General features: G+C 44.1%; 1 protein-coding gene across 1 annotated transcript; it reads left to right on the top strand.

Annotated features, from left to right (window-relative positions):
* Positions 1–17,567: 17,567 nt before the first annotated feature.
* LOC114911287 (integumentary mucin A.1-like) lies at positions 17,568–21,640 on the top strand (the record flags this gene model as incomplete). The annotated part of the gene is made up of 2 exons (XM_029254862.1): positions 17,568–17,705; positions 21,593–21,640. Coding segments are annotated over 2 exons (186 nt in total), but the record flags the coding sequence as incomplete, so codon positions are not given.
* Between the last annotated feature and the right edge of the window lie 2,577 nt (positions 21,641–24,217).

The raw sequence follows: 24,217 nt of genomic DNA, 5'->3' as shown, positions 1-24,217 counted from the left end.
AGGCCATCTACCTCATGAACACCTAAATCCCCCCTAGAGAGTAAACCAGTACAATAAACAACGCTATTTATAATTATATTTATTTTTCACAAAGTAGCCAACGGACTGAAAAAGATCTGTTTTTATACCGATTTACAAGTAAGGAGACGCCAAGCAATGCAGCAACTACTGGAAAATCGCTCTTATTTCTCATGCTAGTAAGATCTTGCTAAAGATAATCCAGCGGCGCTTGCAGCCATACGTAGACAGAGAGTTACCAGAAACTCAAGCAGGATTCAGGAAGGGAAGAGGAACAAGAGATATTATTGCTGACATTCGATGGATACTAGAAAAGAGCAAGGAATAGCAGAAACTTGTCTACCTTCGCGGGGGCGCAGTGGGTTAGACCAGGTCCTGCTCTCCGGTGGGTCTGGGGTTCGAATCCTGCTTGGGGTGCCTTGCGATGGACTGGTGTCCTGTCCTGGGTGTGTCCCCTCCCCTCCGGCCTTACGCCCTGTGTTGCCAGGTAGGCTCCGGTTCCCCGCGACCCCATATGGGACATGCGGTTCTGAAAATGTGTGTGTCTACCTTTGCTTCATCGACTACAGCAAGGCTTTTGACTGTGTTGATCATAAAAACTTTGGTCGGCTCTGCCGCAAATGGGAATACCGAATCACATTGTTCAGTTAATAAGAAATCTCTATGACGGTCAACAAGCTACGGTTCAAACAGAATATGGGAACACAAGCTGGTTTTCAGTCCGGAAAGGTGTACGAGAGGGTTGCATTTTATCACCATATTTATTCAATCTGTATGCTGAAACCATATTTCAAAAAGCTACCTTAGAAGCAGATAACATTGGAATATGTATAGGTGGAAGACCGATAAACGGTCTGAGGTATGCCGATGACACAACATTGCTGACTGAATCAAAGGAAGACATGGAGCGTTTGTTGAAGAAACTCAGGGAAGAAAGTCGAAGGATGGGATTAAAACTGAACATGAAGAAAACCAAGATCGTGTCAACTGAAAACATTGATAAATTCGAGCTTGATAGAGAAGAAACTGAGATCGTTTCTAGTATGACTCTTTTGGGAGCACTTGTGAACACTGATTCGACCAGCACTCAGCAAATATTACGTCGTTTGGCATTGGGCAAGTCAACCATGAAGTTGCTAGGGAGAATCTTCAAAAGCAAGGACATCAGACTGCAGACAAAGATAAGGCTAGCTCAGACTCTCGTATTCTCAGTTTTCAAGTATGGTTGTGAAAGCTGAATTATCCGTAAACGTGACCGAAGAAAAATTGATTCATTTGAAATGTGGTGTTGGAGGAGAATTCTGCGTGTGCCATAGACAGCGAGACGAACCAACAAGTCAATCATGGAGGAAATCAAATGGGAAATGCCGCTTGAAGCGCAATTGATGAAGATGTGTGTGTCATATTTCGGTCGTATGGTTCGAAGAGAAAGATCACTGGAGAAGGGTGTCATGACTGGAAAGATCGAGGGTACAAGGCACAGAGGAAGACCACCAATCAGATGGATCGATGCGATTACAACGATGACACTGTCAGGGCGGACGCTCGAGGATCTCATCAGACTAGTACAAAACCGAGCCATTTTTAATTCATTGGTCTATCGAGTCACCAAGACTCGAACCCGAGTTGATGGCACATGACATTTATTTTTCACATCATATCTCTTATTTACTTTCCCTTGCATTGTATATATCATACTTGTACAAACATATAATGTCTAGTGTCTATTTTGTATTGTGTATTTTATACTCTATATATTTTTTATTATCTTTTATTAGCCTACTCTACTTATACTGTCATTCTGTCTGTGCTGTGGAAGTTTCTGTCACCAAGATGAGTTCCTTGTATGTGTAAACATACTTAGCAATAAAGCTCATTCATTCATTCATTCATTCATTCATTCGAGTAGGCGCATAAAACTTAGGATAGACAAATCCCGATCACCTAAAAGTTACGGGGCACGAACATTTACGCCATACATGAGCTTGTGTCATTGCGACGGGGCTCAGGAAGGTGATGGATTTAAGTGCAGATTGCATTTTCCTTTTATTTGTAAAACAGGGAGCAGGCGAGAGAACAGTCGATGGACAGACAAGGGTCAGACGATCGGCGAACGTTGTTGAGAGGACGAGACGGAAATCGGAGTCGAGACGAGGGCAGGCAGAAGGCCGCTAATCCAGAGTGAGTTTCAGTGAACGTAGGCCAATAGGGAGGCAGCGGTCGCTTAAACCGAGGCTCTGCATTGAGGACCCATCGGCGTTGCCTTTTATCTGCTATCCCATCAGGGAGCAGCAGGTGTCGCCGATGCGCTGGCAGATGGGGTTGTGGCAGGTTGAGAGATGAGTAAATAATATTCATGAATATCAATATTCAATATTCATCAATCATCGAGATCATCAGTAAATAGTATTTTGTTTTCGATAGCCAGACTCGGGCTAAGGCAGCCTACAGTGTTTGATGTTTAAAAAAAGATGATTCGCTTATTTATATACCAACTTGGTAGATACTCTTAATACCAGTGCGGAACCGTGAGATGATTAAACTGGCAGCCAGAAAGTGTGCATTTGTAGTGTTCAGGAGGCATTCCTGTATATCTGGGGCTGACAAGAACTCATTCCTTAATCTATCCAAAAGTAGTTCTCAATGGGGTGGTGGAATGTCTCAAACATCACAGAGAGGCTGAAGAAACTGTGCAAGAGTGAGGTCCTCTGTTGAAAATGAGAGGGGACGGAGCTTTGTCGCTGTTAGGTCTCCAGATGTAACGCTTGTCTCATGTCCACTCAGGGTTCTGCTTTCAACAAGAAATCAAGAAAGTTGATTCAAGAAGCAAAAGCACATAATAATGTTGTTTTTTTTTTTAATGAAGGAGGGAAATAATTTCTCTGACCACATACCCACCACCTGGACATGGCTGTAGTTGAATGTCTGAGTGGTCATAGAACCCAATCAGTGAATCTTTACTCAGTCTAGCAAAACAGAGTCATTGCATGGGACGTCTTGAGATTTTAAGAATAAATACAGCTAGTGAAAAGTGAAGTGTCATTATACAGATTAGAAAACAGAAAGCTAAGCGCAAGGAAAGACACACTTAGCCAAAGTGTAAAAACAGAAGGCTAAATTGAGTTATGAAGTTTATTCTAAAAGCCGCAAAATGGATAAAGAAGCAAAAATAAACCTGCTCAACATAAGGATAGTAAATAGTGCAGCAGTTTGTTCTCATGCACCTGATGCATGGTATATTTTAAAATGTCCTGAACAGTAATAGATTTTACTTGAACAAATCTAGGTGTGTTTGGGTTTGGGCCAGACAGATGACGGCAACATTCAAAGTGACGGACATTGCCGTGCAGGGATTCTCTGTGAACACTTCAAAGTTGTGCTCTTTAACGTCTTCAGTCTTGAATAAAGATCATATATCAGCACATTACTATGACACACCTACATACCGATTTCATGACAATGCATATGTCCTACTATTTCGTTGAGGAACAAATCAAGTTATTTCTTCTTACAGGAAATAAAAATTCTGCACTGTGGCATTGTAATGCGAAGAACCGGGTGGTTCAGTTATTCATGTGCTCTCTGAAATGGGAATGCTGAGTGAGAAATGATGTGAAAAAATTACTGACAAAAGACTTCCTTTGCTGTGATTCAAATAGAGTGTGATAACTTGGAAGTCAGAAACTACAACTGAAAACATCATGAGCAACACCCCCATCCTGTGGGAGAATACATAGGATGGCCATAGCCACTTGCAGGTTCAGAATGTTAAGAGGCAGATACTGAAGGAAGATATTGCCCTGTTGGCATCTGTCACGACACTCAACCTTTGGAGAGGTCGGTGGTGGAAGAATAATTTCCCTAGAAATTCTAAGAAAAGGAAATCGCACCCAAAGGTGAGGACAGCCCATTTGACAGCAAGACACACCTTCTATATGGTGTTGTGCCTCATTTGCCAAGAAGCAAACTCTCTACAGATGAATAGCATGAGTCATTTCTCCCCTTCTATCTACTGAACGAGGACCAGCATGCAAACGACTGACCATGGTATTACCATGGAATGATCATTGTGCCCATCCGAAACACAAACGCAAGCAAAAATATAATGCAGACTGATGTCAGGCCTTCATCTCCGTGAATCCAGCCTTGCACTGCTTTGCCCCGTTTTATCAAAAGTTTATCAGGAGGCAAGTGGTTTCCACAAAGTTGGGAATAAACAATAGAAATAATTTCAATAACACCACTTCCTTTGTACACACTGGCTGAAACCATTGACTCGAGTAGGGTCGCGGCAGGTCAGGGCAAAACCCAGCAACACAGGGTGCAAAGCTGGAGGGGGAGAGGACACACCCGGGGCGGGACGCCAGTCCATTGCAAGGCATCCCAAGCAGGGCTCAAACCTCAGATCCATCAGAGAGGAGGACCCGGCCAAACCTGCTGTGCCACCGCACCTCCCCTTCCTTTGTACACCCATCAGTCAAAACGTTAAAACCACTGGTAAGTGCAGTGAATAACATTGATCATGTCGTTACAGTGACACCTGTCAAGGGATGAGATCTATTAGGCAGAAAATGAACAGCCAGTTCTTGAAATTGATGTGTTGGAAGCAGGAAAAAATGGTCAAGCGTAAGGATCTGAGCGACTTTGACAAGCGCCAAATTGTGATGGCTAGACAACTGGGTCAGGGCATCTCCAAAACGGCAGGTCTTGTGGGGTTTTCTAAGTATGCAGTGGTTAGTGCCGTCCAAAAGTGATCCAAGGAAGGACAACCGGTGAATCGGTGTCAGGGTTATGGGCGCCCAAGGCTCACTGATGCGCGTGGGTAGTGCGATCCCACCGGAGAGCTGCTGTAGCACAAATTGCTTAAAACCTTAATGCTGGCCATGATAAAAGGTGTCAGAACACACAGTGCATCGCAGCTTGCTGCATATGGGGTTGCGTAGCCGCAAACTGGTCAGAGTGTCCTTGGTAACCCTTGTACACTGCCAAAAGTGCCTACAATGGGCACATGAGCGTCAGAACTGGATCATGGAACAATGGAGGGAGGTGGCCTGGTCTGATGAATCACATTTTCTTTTAGATCATGTGGACAGCCGGGTGCGTGTGTGTTGTTTACCTGAAGAAGAGATAGCAGCAGGATGCATTACGGGAAAAAGGCAAGCCAGCAGAGGCAGTGTGATGCTCTGGGCAATGTTCTGCTGGGAAACCTTGGGTTCTGGTATTCATGTGGATGTTACTTTGACATGTAACACCTACCTAAAGATTGTTGCAGACAACGTACCCCAGTGTATGTTCCCCTTCCAAGAAGAAACCCAGGAACTGTACCCCCGCAGTTACACATTTTGAAAAATTTTAACATGGCAGGGGCCCTATGGAATCCAAAAGGAAGTTCCATGAATTGGTGTAGACAAATAACGTTCATAAGGGAAGTGGAACTACCAACAAGCTGAAGTCAACACCTGGATCCCACTCATCTTGTTTTCAGGGCAGAGAAGTCATGACAGTGGTGTAATGAAAATTTATGGAGTTGTTACAAGACTAGGAGAGAACAGAGTCTGAAATAGATGTGCTTTTTAGGCCCTTCTTTGATGCTGGAAGGAATTCAGTGGTTGTGACGGATTGAGGGAGCTGGTGCCACTATCCACCATCAGAAGAAAATCCAAGAACTTACTGACTTTCAGTTTTTAACCTCTTGTGCGAGGGACCACTGAGCAGCTGAAGACATAAGTGTATAGTGCTCTGCTGAACTGTAGGGGATGATCAGTTATCAGGATGTACATTCTTTGACAGTCTTGTAGGTCATTATGAGAATCTCAAACTTGATATAGGTAACTACCAGAAGCCAACAGACAGAGATAACAAGTGGTGATAAGTGTTGAACATAACTCATCCTATTCGCTCAGGCTTGATGGTGGAGGTCAGGCAGTATATCACCATGGCCTGGATCAAGAGCTCTGTGGTGTTTTGTGAGATATGGGTGAATACTGTTAGAGTTACACAGTTCTTATCTGTAGGACTGTATTATGGCTTCAGTGAGCTAAGAGAAGCAAAGGCCGGAATCAATTACAAGCTCTTCGGTGATGAAGCTGAGGACATGAGTGAACTGTCCAATCTGACAGGGAATTCCCGATAGTCCGATGGACTTGCATGGAGGTAGAGGATCTCAGTCTTAGAAAGATCATCATCAATACATATTTTTATGCCTCCATTCATTTTCATGACCAGTTTGTGGTATGATCTCTGAACTTGCGGCTGTTCATTTAGCAATGAGGCATCACCTACTGAATCTTCCTGTCTGACAACATACGGCATAATGTTCAATCCATATTCTTGGAACGATAGGCATGTACTGCTGATGAGTTCCAACCAAAACAAAAATCATGTCCAGTGTTCCTTTTGAGCCTTGCAGGACATTCTAAATTTTACCTGTGAAATAATAGTTTTTCGGATGTTCCAAGATTCACCATTGAACTATCTCAAGGAAAGGTCTTTTAGCTTTTCAAGAAATAGACTACCCTATGTGCATAACCCTATCCAAACCTGCAACCCCATAATATTACAGGGAACTATAGTTAAGAATAATAAATTCTGTCAAGCTTTAATATACTTTTAGGCGGGTCTTATTGTAAGAGCTTACTTGTAACGTTCTCTTATACATGTCTCAAGATGACCATGCCTGGAGACTCAGTATCAGTACAATGAAGTATGGTGGTGGTAGCATCATGCTGTGGGGTTGCTTACCTCAGCAGGGACTGAGAATCTTGTTAAAAATGAAGAAATAATGGATGTAACAAAATCCAGGGAAATGCTGCAAATGAACCTGCCTCAGCCTGCACAAAAAAATACCCGATCTCGAGAAAAGTTTACCTTTCTGCAGGACAACACCACCAAGCACAAGGCCAAAGCAACAATGGACTAGAGCTCAAGAAGAAAGAGGTAAACGTCTTGCAATGACCCAGTAAAAGTCTTAATCTCAGTCCCATTCAGAATTTGTGGCACAATTTGAAAACTGCATTCCACAAGCCTGATCAAAACAACCAGAACAACCTGGAGCAAGTCTGCTGCGAAGAATGGGTCAAAAATCAGTCCTGTGTGGTGTGCAAAGCTAGAAAGTGTTCATTTTTTGGAGTTGACTACTTAAGCAAACAGCATATTTCGGATTTTTGAAAAATGGCAATATCACCTTAAAACAATTCTGAGTTCATGTTTTCAATGAGAATAGTGAGAGAGGAAAAAATTAAATGTACTGTTAGGTAAAACCGAGAACTGGTCTGGAGACTGAATACTTTTGAAAGGTGTTGTACAACACAGGAGTCGAGGCAACTTGGTAACTTGCAGCTCAACCGGTTTATCGGTAACAGGTGGGACAAGTGAAACAAAAAGCAATTTCAAGAAAATAATAAAAAATTGGGAGAATGCAGAATAGTGAATCAGTAAATGAAGAAGAAAAATTAAACCAGAGCTATGAACACATATGAAAGAGGTTTGATAATTTGTGGATTTTCAGACGTCTTTTCACTTTTCCGCTGTCTGAACACGTTGCTGTAGGTGTCTAAACAAGACAGTGAAGACAGAAATAAATACCCTTAACTGAAACCGGTACGGCTGGTCAGAGTTACTAAGTTACTCGGGTTTGTCCCTCCCCAGCGTGCTATGTTTATGATCTGTTCTCTTCAATATTCTCTTTAACATTTGATCTACAATTACAATATGAGCTAAGAAACAGCCTTGTGTTCAACAGGATCTTGGTTCAAGTTTGAAAAGCAGATGCTCATGCAAGAGACAAAATCCTATCTTTGTGTCGCACCCACGTCCCCGCACCAAGATCAAGGAGAAAGGGCATAAAAAGGCTGCACCGAAGACCTTAGATCGCAGAACCTCATTTGAGTACCCTTGAACCTCCACACCAGCAAGCTCTTGCGATTTCTCCCATGTCCCTCTTTCCTCATTTCCCTGCACTCCCCCCTACGTCTCCCTGGTATCCCGAACTACGGCTTTGTTTCTGGACCACGGCTTTGGATTTTCCCCAGTTCAACGTTTGCTCCTCGGTGACCTTCTGCCTGTTCCTTGACTACTCTATTTCTCCTGCTCCTTGTCTGCCAACACTACCTAATAAACTGTGCACCTGCAATTGGGTCTGTCGCCTCTCTTCCTCCCTACGGACATGACACTTCGCAACTGCACACACTTTACTTTTACATTTTTCTTTTTATGCCTCTGACATACATTCTATAATTCCATTCCAAATAAAATAGTTCAGCACGTCAATTTCAATTACATTCCATCCATTGTATTGTTCTCCTTGTTAAGGAAAGGCACCGTCCCATCTCTCCAGCATCTTACTGGCTAATGAGTAGAAAAGGGGCGGGGGTTTGCGAAAAGAGAACCAATCACCATAAAGCAGCCCAGGCTCCTCCAGTGAGAGTGGAGAAGCATCTTTGACATAAATAGGAGGACCTGACGGAGACCTTCACTGCTGCACGGAGATTTAAGTCACCATCATGGACAGCTTCACCAGGCTCACTGTCCTCCTTTTGTTCCTGTGCACGGTTCGAGGACAGACTACGATCACACTGGAACTGAGCACGACCACTGCAGAGCAAACTACAACCACACAAGAACCAACTGCGACCACTGCAGAGCAAATTACAACCACACAAGAACCAACTGCGACCACTGCAGAGCAAACTACAACCGCACAAGAACCAACTGCGACCACTGCAGAGCAAATTACAACCACACAAGAACCAACTGCGACCACTGCAGAGCAAACTACAACCACACAAGAACCAACTGCGACCACTGCAGAGCAAATTACAACCACACAAGAACCAACTGCGACCACTGCAGAGCAAACTACAACCACACAAGAACCAACTGCGACCACAGCACAGCAAACAACAGCCACACAAGAACCAACTGCGACCACAGCACAGCAAACAACAACCACACAAGAACCAGCTGCGACCACTGCAGAGCAAACTACAACCACACAAGAACCAACTGCGACCACAGCACAGCAAACAACAGCCACACAAGAACCAACTGCGACCACAGCACAGCAAACAACAACCACACAAGAACCAGCTGCGACCACTGCAGAGCAAACTACAACCACACAAGAACCAACTGCGACCACAGCAGAGCAAACTACAACCACACAAGAAACAAGTGCAACCACAGCAGAGAAAACTACAACCACACAAGAAACAAGTGCAACCACAGCAGAGCAAACTACAACCACACAAGAACCAGCTGCAACCACAGCAGAGCAAACTACAAGCACACAAGAACCAACTGGGACCACTGCAGCGCAAACTACAACCACACAAGAACCAACTGCGACCACAGCAGAGCAAACTATAAGCACAGAAGAATCAACTACGACCATACCTCACCTGACTACAACCACAACAGGACCGCTGACAACAGGTATAAGAACATTAGTAAAGAGAGCAAAGGTCAGAGGTCTGTCACTGCCATTGCAGTTATAGCTAAATAAGGTGTGACATCTGGGGTAAAATGAACAAGTTTGATTTACAAAGCAAATGTTACAAAATGACCTCAGCTTTCTATGTCCTGGATAATAACGGTTAAATCTGGTCAAATCGTAATTTTCCGTCTTTATGATTCAAATGATGTGTTCATGTCTATACAGCAGTTCATTGTGCTCAGGTGGTTCATATACTGAATACATTGCTTCTTACCTGATGTCAACACCTGTCTCAGAACAGACAACCTTGGCGACAGAACAGACCACAACTGCAAATCCCAACACAATGTACATGACCACAATTATGGAAACAACCACAGTGGTCCCAACTGAAACAACATTGACCACCTCCTCCACAACAGACACAACGACGACCCCCCCAATAACTGAAACATCCACAACTTCCACCACAACAGAGAGGACCACAACTGAAACGATAACAATCCCCCCAACTGAAACGACCACAACAGAAACAAAACCTGAAACAACCCCAAGTCCAACCACAACAGAAACATCAACAGAAACGACCACAACTCCAACCACGACAGAAACGGCATCAACCCCTTCATCAATTGAAATGACCACAACTTCCACCACAACAGAGATGACCACAACAGAAACAACAACCACCCCCACAACAGCTGAAACGACCACAATTCCGACGACCACAAGAGAAACAACAACTGAGACGACCCCAAGTCAAACCACGACAGAACCAACATCAACCCTCACAACAACTGAAACGACCACAACAGAGATGACGACAACAGAAACAACAACTGAGACGACCCCAAGTCCAACCACAACAGAACCAACATCGACCCTCACAACAACTGAAACGACCACAACAGAGATGACGACAACAGAAACAACAACTGAGACGACCCCAAGTCCAACCACAACAGAACCAACATCGACCCTCACAACAACTGAAACGACCACAACTCCGACCACAACAGAGACGACCACAACAGAAACAACGACCATCCCCACAACAACTGAAACGACCACAACAGAAACAACGACCATTCCCACAACGACTGAAACGACCACAACAGAAACGACCACAACAGAAACGACATTGACCCCAACAACACCTGAGACAATTTCAAGTCTAACCACAAGAGAAACGACATCGACGTCTTCAACAACTGAAACGACCACAACTTCCACCACAAGAGAGATGACCACAACAGAAACAACAACCACCCCCACAACAGCTGAAACGACCACAATTCCGACAACCACAAGAGAAACAACAACTAAGACGACCTCAAGTCCAACCACGAGAGAAACGACATCGACACTTTCAACAACTGGAACAGCCACAACTCCAACCCCAACGGAAACGACCACAACAGAAACAACGACCATCCCCACAACAACTGAAACGACCACAACAGAAACAACGACCATCCCCACAACAACTGAAACGACCACAACAGAAACAACGACAATCCCCACAACAACTGAAACGACCACAACAGAAACGACCACAACAGAAACGACCACAACAGAAACGACATTGACCCCAACGACACCTGAGACGACCTCAAGTCCAACCACGACAGAACCAACATCGACCCTCACAACAACTGAAACGACCACAACTCCGACCACAACTGAAACGACCACAACAGAAACAACAACCATCCCCACAACAACTGAAACGACCACAACAGAAACAACGACCATCCCCACAACAACTGAAACAACCACAACTCCGACCACAACAGAGAGGACAACAACAGAAACAACAACTGGAACAACCACAACTCCAACCCCAACAGAAACGACCACAACAGAAACAACGACCATCCCCACAACAACTGAAATGACCACAACAGAAACAACGACAATCCCCACAACAACTGGAACAACCACAACTCCGACCACAACAGAGACGACCACAACAGAAACAACAACTGGAACAACCACAACTCCAACCCCAACAGAAACGACCACAACAGAAACAACGACCATCCCCACAACAACTGAAACGACCACAACAGAAACAACGACCATCCCCACAACAACTGAAACAACCACAACAGAGACGACCACAACAGAAACGACCACAACAGAAACGACATTGACCCCAACGACACCTGAGACGACCTCAAGTCCAACCACGACAGAACCAACATCGACCCTCACAACAACTGAAACGACCACAACTCCGACCACAACAGAAACAACACCTGAAATGAGCACAACAGAGACAACACCTGAAATGACCACAACTCTGACCACAACAGAAACAACACCTGAAATGAGCACAACAGAGACAACACCTGAAATGACCACAACTCTGACCACAACAGAAACAACACCTGAAATGAGCACAACAGAAACAACACCTGAATTGACCACAACAGAAACAACACCTGAAATGAGCACAACAGAAACAACCCCTGAAATGACCACAACTCTGACCACAACAGAGACAACCCCTGAAATGACCACAACTCTGACCACAACAGAGACAACACCTGAAATGACCACAACTCTGACCACAACAGAAACAACACCTGAAATGAGCACAACAGAGACAACACCTCAAATGACCACAACTCTGACCACAACAGAAACAACACCTGAAATGAGCACAACAGAAACAACACCTGAAATGAGCACAACAGAGACAACACCTGAAATGACCACAACTCTGACCACAACAGAAACAACACCTGAAATGAGCACAACAGAGACAACACCTGAAATGACCACAACTCTGACCACAACAGAAACAACACCTGAAATGAGCACAACAGAAACAACACCTGAAATGACCACAACTCTGACCACAACAGAAACAACACCTGAAATGAGCACAACAGAAACAACACCTGAAATGAGCACAACAGAAACAACACCTGAAATGAGCACAACAGAGACAACACCTGAAATGACCACAACTCTGACCACAACAGAAACAACACCTGAAATGAGCACAACAGAGACAACACCTGAAATGAGCACAACAGAGACAACACCTGAAATGACCACAACTCTGACCACAACAGAAACAACACCTGAAATGACCACAACTCTGACCACAACAGAAACAACACCTGAAATGAGCACAACAGAAACAACACCTGAAATGAGCACAACAGAGACAACACCTGAAATGAGCACAACAGAGACAACCCCTGAAATGACCACAACTCTGACCACAACAGAAACAACACCTGAAATGAGCACAACAGAGACAACACCTGGAATGACCACAACTCTGACCACAACAGAAACAACACCTGAAATGAGCACAACAGAGACAACACCTGAAATGAGCACAACAGAGACAACCCCTGAAATGACCACAACTCTGACCACAACAGAAACAACACCTGAAATGAGCACAACAGAGACAACACCTGGAATGACCACAACTCTGACCACAACAGAAACAACACCTGAAATGAGCACAACAGAGACAACACCTGAAATGACCACAACTCTGACCACAACAGAAACAACACCTGAATTGACCACAACAGAAACAACACCTGGAATGACCACAACTCTGACCACAACAGAGACAACACCTGAATTGACCACAACAGAAACAACACCTGAAATGAGCACAACAGAGACAACACCTGAAATGACCACAACTCTGACCACAACAGAAACAACACCTGAAATGAGCACAACAGAAACAACACCTGAATTGACCACAACAGAAACAACACCTGAAATGAGCACAACAGAGACAACACCTCAAATGACCACAACTCTGACCACAACAGAAACAACACCTGAAATGAGCACAACAGAGACAACACCTCAAATGACCACAACTCTGACCACAACAGAAACAACACCTGAAATGAGCACAACAGAAACAACACCTGAAATGAGCACAACAGAGACAACACCTGAAATGACCACAACTCTGACCACAACAGAAACAACACCTGAAATGAGCACAACAGAGACAACACCTGAAATGACCACAACTCTGACCACAACAGAAACAACACCTGAAATGAGCACAACAGAAACAACACCTGAAATGAGCACAACAGAGACAACACCTGAAATGACCACAACTCTGACCACAACAGAAACAACACCTGAAATGAGCACAACAGAAACAACACCTGAAATGAGCACAACAGAGACAACACCTCAAATGACCACAACTCTGACCACAACAGAAACAACACCTGAAATGAGCACAACAGAAACAACACCTGAAATGAGCACAACAGAGACAACACCTGAAATGACCACAACTCTGACCACAACAGAGACAACACCTGAAATGACCACAACTCTGACCACAACAGAAACAACACCTGAAATGAGCACAACAGAAACAACACCTGAAATGAGCACAACAGAGACAACACCTGAAATGAGCACAACAGAGACAACCCCTGAAATGACCACAACTCTGACCACAACAGAAACAACACCTGAAATGAGCACAACAGAGACAACACCTGGAATGACCACAACTCTGACCACAACAGAAACAACACCTGAAATGAGCACAACAGAGACAACACCTGAAATGACCACAACTCTGACCACAACAGAAACAACACCTGAAATGAGCACAACAGAAACAACACCTGGAATGACCACAACTCTGACCACAACAGAGACAACACCTGAAATGAGCACAACAGAAACAACACCTGAAATGAGCACAACAGAGACAACACCTGAAATGACCACAACTCTGACCACAACAGAAACAACACCTGAAATGAGCACAACAGAGACAACACCTGAAATGACCACAACTCTGACCACAACAGAAACAACACCTGAAATGAGCACAACAGAAACAACACCTGAATTGACCACAACAGAAACAACACCTGAAATGAGCACAACAGAAACAACCCCTGAAATGACCACAACTCTGACCACAACAGAGACAACCCCTGAAATGACCACAACTCTGACCACAACAGAAACAGCACCTGAATTGACCACAACAGAAACAACACCTGGAATGAGCACAACTCTGACCACAACAGAAACAACACCTGAAATGACCACAACAGAGACAACACCTGAAATGACCACAACTCTGACCACAACAGAAACAACACCTGAATTGACCACAACAGAAACAACACCTGAATTGACCACAACAGAAACAACACCTGAAATGACCACAACTCTGACCACAACAGAAACAACACCTGAAATGAGCACAACAGAGACAACACCTGGAATGACCACAACTCTGACCACAACAGAAACAACACCTGAAATGAGCACAACAGAAACAACACCTGAAATGAGCACAACAGAGACAACACCTGAAATGACCACAACTCTGACCACAACAGAAACAACACCTGAAATGAGCACAACAGAAACAACACCTGAAATGAGCACAACAGAGACAACACCTGAAATGACCACAACTCTGACCACAACAGAAACAACACCTGAATTGACCACAACAGAAACAACACCTGAATTGACCACAACAGAAACAACACCTGAAATGATCACAACTCTGACCACAACAGAAACAACACCTGAAATGACCACAACAGAAACAACACCTGGAATGACCACAACAGAGACAACACCTGAAATGACCACAACTCTGACCACAACAGAAAGAGCACCTGAATTGACCACAACTCTGACCACAACAGAAACAACACCTGAAATGAGCACAACAGAAACAACACCTGAAATGAGCACAACAGAGACAACACCTGAAATGACCACAACTCTGACCACAACAGAAACAACACCTGAAATGAGCACAACAGAAACAACACCTGAATTGACCACAACAGAAACAACACCTGAAATGAGAACAACAGAGACAACACCTGAAATGACCACAACTCTGACCACAACAGAAACAACACCTGAAATGACCACAACAGAGACAACACCTGAAATGACCACAACTCTGACCACAACAGAAACAACACCTGAATTGACCACAACAGAAACAACACCTGGAATGACCACAACAGAGACAACACCTGAAATGACCACAACTCTGACCACAACAGAAACAACACCTGAAATGACCACAACAGAAACAACAACTAAAATGAGCACAACTCTGACCACAACAGAAACAACCCCTGAAATGACCACAACTCTGACTACAACAGAGACAACACCTGAAATGACCACAACTCTGACCACAACAGAAACAACACCTGAAATGAGCACAACAGAGACAACACCTGAAATGACCACAACTCTGACCACAACAGAAACAACACCTGAATTGACCACAACAGAAACAACACCTGAAATGAGCACAACAGAGACAACACCTGAAATGAGCACAACTCTGACCACAACAGAAACAGCACCTGAATTGACCACAACAGAAACAACACCTGGAATGAGCACAACTCTGACCACAACAGAAACAACACCTGAAATGAGCACAACAGAGACAACACCTGAAATGACCACAACTCTGACCACAACAGAAACAACACCTGAAATGAGCACAACAGAGACAACACCTGAAATGACCACAACTCTGACCACAACAGAAACAACACCTGAAATGAGCACAACAGAGACAACACCTGAAATGAGCACAACAGAGACAACACCTGAAATGACCACAACTCTGACCACAACAGAGACAACACCTGAAATGACCACAACAGAGACAACACCTGAAATGACCACAACTCTGACCACAACAGAAACAACACCTGAAATGAGCACAACAGAGACAACACCTGAAATGACCACAACTCTGACCACAACAGAAACAACACCTGAAATGAGCACAACAGAGACAACACCTGAAATGACCACAACTCTGACCACAACAGAAACAACACCTGAAATGAGCACAACAGAAACAACACCTGAAATGAGCACAACAGAGACAACACCTGAAATGACCACAACTCTGACCACAACAGAAACAACACCTGAAATGAGCACAACAGAGACAACACCTGGAATGACCACAACTCTGACCACAACAGAAACAACACCTGAAATGAGCACAACAGAGACAACACCTGAAATGACCACAACTCTGACCACAACAGAAACAACACCTGAAATGAGCACAACAGAGACAACACCTGAAATGAGCACAACTCTGACCACAACAGAAACAACACCTGAATTGACCACAACAGAAACAACACCTGGAATGACCACAACTCTGACCACAACAGAAACAACACCTGAAATGAGCACAACAGAAACAACACCTGAAATGAGCACAACAGAGACAACACCTGAAATGACCACAACTCTGACCACAACAGAAACAACACCTGAAATGAGCACAACAGAGACAACACCTGAAATGACCACAACTCTGACCACAACAGAAACAACACCTGAAATGAGCACAACAGAAACAACACCTGAATTGACCACAACAGAAACAACACCTGAAATGAGCACAACAGAAACAACCCCTGAAATGACCACAACTCTGACCACAACAGAGACAACCCCTGAAATGACCACAACTCTGACCACAACAGGAACAGCACCTGAATTGACCACAACAGAAACAACACCTGGAATGACCACAACTCTGACCACAACAGAAACAACACCTGAAATGAGCACAACAGAGGCAACACCTGAAATGACCACAACTCTGACCACAACAGAAACAACACCTGAATTGACCACAACAGAAACAACACCTGAATTGACCACAACACAAACAACACCTGGAATGACCACAACTCTGACCACAACAGAAACAACACCTGAAATGAGCACAACAGAAACAACACCTGAATTGACCACAACAGAAACAACACCTGAAATGAGCACAACAGAGACAACACCTGAAATGACCACAACTCTGACCACAACAGAAACAACACCTGAAATGACCACAACAGAAACAACACCTGAAATGATCACAACTCTGACCACAACAGAAACAACACCTGAAATGACCACAACAGAGACAACACCTGAAATGACCACAACAGAAACAACACCTGAAATGAGCACAACAGAGACAACACCTGAAATGACCACAACTCTGAGCACAACAGAAACAACACCTGAAATGAGCACAACAGAGACAACACCTGAAATGACCACAACTCTGACCACAACAGAAACAACACCTGAAATGAGCACAACAGAGACAACACCTGAAATGACCACAACTCTGACCACAACAGAAACAACACCTGAATTGACCACAACAGAAACAACACCTGAATTGACCACAACAGAAACAACACCTGAAATGACCACAACTCTGACCACAACAGAAACAACACCTGAAATGAGCACAACAGAGACAACACCTGAAATGAGCACAACAGAGACAACACCTGAAATGACCACAACTCTGACCACAACAGAGACAACACCTGAAATGACCACAACAGAGACAACACCTGAAATGACCACAACTCTGACCACAACAGAAACAACACCTGAAATGAGCACAACAGAGACAACACCTGAAATGACCACAACTCTGACCACAACAGAAACAACACCTGAATGAGCACAACAGAGACAACACCTGAAATGACCACAACTCTGACCACAACAGAAACAACACCTGAAATGAGCACAACAGAAACAACACCTGAAATGAGCACAACAGAGACAACACCTGAAATGACCACAACTCTGACCACAACAGAAACAACACCTGAAATGAGCACAACAGAGACAACACCTGGAATGACCACAACTCTGACCACAACAGAAACAACACCTGAAATGAGCACAACAGAGACAACACCTGAAATGACCACAACTCTGACCACAACAGAAACAACACCTGAAATGAGCACAACAGAGACAACACCTGAAATGAGCACAACTCTGACCACAACAGAAACAACACCTGAATTGACCACAACAGAAACAACACCTGGAATGACCACAACTCTGACCACAACAGAAACAACACCTGAAATGAGCACAACAGAAACAACACCTGAAATGAGCACAACAGAGACAACACCTGAAATGACCACAACTCTGACCACAACAGAAACAACACCTGAAATGAGCACAACAGAGACAACACCTGAAATGACCACAACTCTGACCACAACAGAAACAACACCTGAAATGAGCACAACAGAGACAACACCTGAAATGACCACAACTCTGACCACAACAGAGACAACACCTGAAATGACCACAACAGAGACAACACCTGAAATGACCACAACTCTGACCACAACAGAAACAACACCTGAAATGAGCACAACAGAGACAACACCTGAAATGACCACAACTCTGACCACAACAGAAACAACACCTGAAATGAGCACAACAGAGACAACACCTGAAATGACCACAACTCTGACCACAACAGAAACAACACCTGAATTGACCACAACAGAAACAACACCTGAAATGACCACAACTCTGACCACAACAGAAACAACACCTGAAATGAGCACAACAGAGACAACACCTGGAATGACCACAACTCTGACCACAACAGAAACAACACCTGAAATGAGCACAACAGAGACAACACCTGAAATGACCACAACTCTGACCACAACAGAGACAACACCTGAAATGACCACAACTCTGACCACAACAGAAACAACACCTGAATTGACCACAACAGAAACAACACCTGAAATGACCACAACAGAGACAACACCTGAAATGACCACAACTCTGACCACAACAGAAACAACACCTGAAATGACCACAACTCTGACCACAACAGAAACAACACCTGAAATGACCACAACAGAGACAACACCTGAAATGACCACAACTCTGACCACAACAGAGACAACACCTGAAATGAGCACAACAGAGACAACACCTGAAATGACCACAACTCTGACCACAACAGAAACAACACCTGAATTGACCACAACAGAAACAACACCTGAATTGACCACAACAGAAACAACACCTGAAATGACCACAACTCTGACCACAACAGAAACAACACCTGAAATGAGCACAACAGAGACAACACCTGGAATGACCACAACTCTGACCACAACAGAAACAACACCTGAAATGAGCACAACAGAGACAACACCTGAAATGACCACAACTCTGACCACAACAGAGACAACACCTGAAATGACCACAACTCTGAGCACAACAGAAACAACACCTGAATTGACCACAACAGAAACAACACCTGAAATGACCACAACAGAGACAACACCTGAAATGACCACAACTCTGACCACAACAGAAACAACACCTGAAATGACCACAACTCTGACCACAACAGAAACAACACCTGAAATGACCACAACAGAGACAACACCTGAAATGACCACAACTCTGACCACAACAGAAACAACACCTGAATTGACCACAACAGAAACAACACCTGAATTGACCACAACACAAACAACACCTGGAATGACCACAACTCTGACCACAACAGAAACAACACCTGAAATGAGCACAACAGAGACAACACCTGAAATGACCACAACTCTGACCACAACAGAAACAACACCTGAATTGACCACAACAGAAACAACACCTGAATTGACCACAACAGAAACAACACCTGGAATGACCACAACTCTGACCACAACAGAAACAACACCTGAATTGACCACAACAGAAACAACACCTGAAATGACCACAACTCTGACCACAACAGAAACAACACCTGAAATGAGCACAACAGAGACAACACCTGGAATGACCACAACTCTGACCACAACAGAAACAACACCTGAAATGAGCACAACAGAGACAACACCTGAAATGACCACAACTCTGACCACAACAGAGACAACACCTGAAATGACCACAACTCTGACCACAACAGAAACAACACCTGAAATGACCACAACAGAGACAACACCTGAAATGACCACAACTCTGACCACAACAGAGACAACACCTGAAATGACCACAACAGAGACAACACCTGAAATGACCACAACTCTGACCACAACAGAAACAACACCTGAAATGACCACAACAGAAACAACACCTGGAATGACCACAACTCTGACCACAACAGAAACAACACCTGAAATGAGCACAACAGAGACAACACCTGAAATGACCACAACTCTGACCACAACAGAAACAACACCTGAAATGACCACAACTCTGACCACAACAGAAACAACACCTGAAATGACCACAACAGAGACAACACCTGAAATGACCACAACTCTGACCACAACAGAGACAACACCTGAAATGACCACAACAGAGACAACACCTGAAATGACCACAACTCTGACCACAACAGAAACAACACCTGAAATGACCACAACAGAAACAACACCTGGAATGACCACAACTCTGACCACAACAGAAACAACACCTGAAATGAGCACAACAGAGACAACACCTGAAATGACCACAACTCTGACCACAACAGAAACAACACCTGAATTGACCACAACAGAAACAACACCTGAATTGACCACAACAGAAACAACACCTGGAATGACCACAACTCTGACCACAACAGAAACAACACCTGAAATGAGCACAACAGAGACAACACCTGAAATGAGCACAACAGAGACAACACCTGAAATGACCACAACTCTGACCACAACAGAGACAACACCTGAAATGACCACAACTCTGACCACAACAGAAACAACACCTGAATTGACCACAACAGAAACAACACCTGAAATGACCACAACAGAGACAACACCTGAAATGACCACAACTCTGACCACAACAGAAACAACACCTGAATTGACCACAACAGAAACAACACCTGAAATGACGACAACAGAAACAACACCTGGAATGGCCACAACTCTGACCACAACAGAAACAACACCTGAATTGACCACAACTCTGACCACAACAGAGACAACACCTGAAATGACCACAACAGAAACAACACCTGGAATGACCACAACTCTGACCACAACAGAAACAACACCTGAAATGAGCACAACAGAAACAACACCTGAATTGACCACAACAGAAACAACACCTGAAATGAGCACAACAGAAACAACCCCTGAAATGACCACAACTCTGACCACAACAGAGACAACCCCTGAAATGACCACAACTCTGACCACAACAGAAACAACACCTGAAATGAGCACAACAGAGACAACACCTGGAATGACCACAACTCTGACCACAACAGAAACAACACCTGAAATGAGCACAACAGAGACAACACCTGAAATGACCACAACTCTGACCACAACAGAAACAACACCTGAAATGAGCACAACAGAGACAACACCTGAAATGACCACAACTCTGACCACAACAGAAACAACACCTGAATTGACCACAACAGAAACAACACCTGGAATGACCACAACTCTGACCACAACAGAAACAACACCTGAAATGACCACAACAGAGACAACACCTGAAATGACCACAACTCTGACCACAACAGAAACAACACCTGAATTGACCACAACAGAAACAACACCTGAAATGAGCACAACAGAGACAACACCTGAAATGACCACAACTCTGACCACAACAGAAACAACACCTGAAATGAGCACAACAGAGACAACACCTGAAATGACCACAACAGAGACAACACCTGAAATGACCACAACTCTGACCACAACAGAAACAACACCTGAATTGACCACAACAGAAACAACACCTGAAATGAGCACAAAAGAAACAACCCCTGAAATGACCACAACTCTGACCACAACAGAGACAACCCCTGAAATGACCACAACTCTGACCACAACAGAAACAGCACCTGAATTGACCACAACAGAAACAACACCTGGAATGACCACAACTCTGACCACAACAGAAACAACACCTGAAATGAGCACAACAGAGACAACACCTGAAATGACCACAACTCTGACCACAACAGAAACAACACCTGAATTGACCACAACAGAAACAACACCTGAATTGACCACAACAGAGACAACACCTGGAATGACCACAACTCTGACCACAACAGAAACAACACCTGAAATGAGCACAACAGAGACAACACCTGAAATGACCACAACAGAGACAACACCTGAAATGACCACAACTCTGACCACAACAGAAACAACACCTGAATTGACCACAACAGAAACAACACCTGAAATGAGCACAACAGAGACAACACCTGAAATGACCACAACTCTGACCACAACAGAGACAACACCTGAAATGACCACAACTCTGACCACAACAGAAACAACACCTGAATTGACCACAACAGAAACAACACCTGAAATGACCACAACAGAGACAACACCTGAAATGACCACAACTCTGACCACAACAGAAACAACACCTGAAATGACCACAACTCTGACCACAACAGAAACAACACCTGAAATGACCACAACAGAGACAACACCTGAAATGACCACAACTCTGACCACAACAGAAACAGCACCTGAATTGACCACAACAGAAACAACACCTGGAATGACCACAACTCTGACCACAACAGAAACAACACCTGAAATGAGCACAACAGAAACAACACCTGAATTGACCACAACAGAAACAACACCTGAAATGAGCACAACAGAAACAACCCCTGAAATGACCACAACTCTGACCACAACAGAGACAACCCCTGAAATGACCACAACTCTGACCACAACAGAAACAACACCTGAAATGAGCACAACAGAAACAACACCTGAATTGACCACAACAGAAACAACACCTGAAATGAGCACAACAGAAACAACCCCTGAAATGACCACAACTCTGACCACAACAGAGACAACACCTGAAATGACCACAACTCTGACCACAACAGAAACAACACCTGAAATGAGCACAACAGAGACAACACCTGAAATGACCACAACTCTGACCACAACAGAAATAACACCTGAAATGAGCACAACAGAGACAACACCTGAAATGACCACAACTCTGACCACAACAGAAACAACACCTGAATGAGCACAACAGAGACAACACCTGAAATGACCACAACTCTGACCACAACAGAGACAACACCTGAAATGACCACAACTCTGACCACAACAGAAACAACACCTGAATTGACCACAACAGAAACAACACCTGAAATGACCACAACAGAGACAACACCTGAAATGACCACAACTCTGACCACAACAGAAACAACACCTGAATTGACCACAACAGAAACAACACCTGAAATGACGACAACAGAAACAACACCTGGAATGGCCACAACTCTGACCACAACAGAAACAACACCTGAATTGACCACAACTCTGACCACAACAGAGACAACACCTGAAATGACCACAACAGAAACAACACCTGGAATGACCACAACTCTGACCACAACAGAAACAACACCTGAAATGAGCACAACAGAAACAACACCTGAATTGACCACAACAGAAACAACACCTGAAATGAGCACAACAGAAACAACCCCTGAAATGACCACAACTCTGACCACAACAGAGACAACCCCTGAAATGACCACAACTCTGACCACAACAGAAACAACACCTGAAATGAGCACAACAGAGACAACACCTGGAATGACCACAACTCTGACCACAACAGAAACAACACCTGAAATGAGCACAACAGAGACAACACCTGAAATGACCACAACTCTGACCACAACAGAAACAACACCTGAAATGAGCACAACAGAGACAACACCTGAAATGACCACAACTCTGACCACAACAGAAACAACACCTGAATTGACCACAACAGAAACAACACCTGGAATGACCACAACTCTGACCACAACAGAAACAACACCTGAAATGACCACAACAGAGACAACACCTGAAATGACCACAACTCTGACCACAACAGAAACAACACCTGAAT

The sequence above is a fragment of the Scleropages formosus genome, chromosome 9 (assembly GCF_900964775.1).
Source record: "Scleropages formosus chromosome 9, fSclFor1.1, whole genome shotgun sequence".
NCBI classification, from domain to species: Eukaryota; Metazoa; Chordata; class Actinopteri; order Osteoglossiformes; family Osteoglossidae; genus Scleropages; species Scleropages formosus.
Note: the sequence above shows the minus strand (reverse complement) of the source record. Positions and strands in the feature narration are given on the sequence as shown.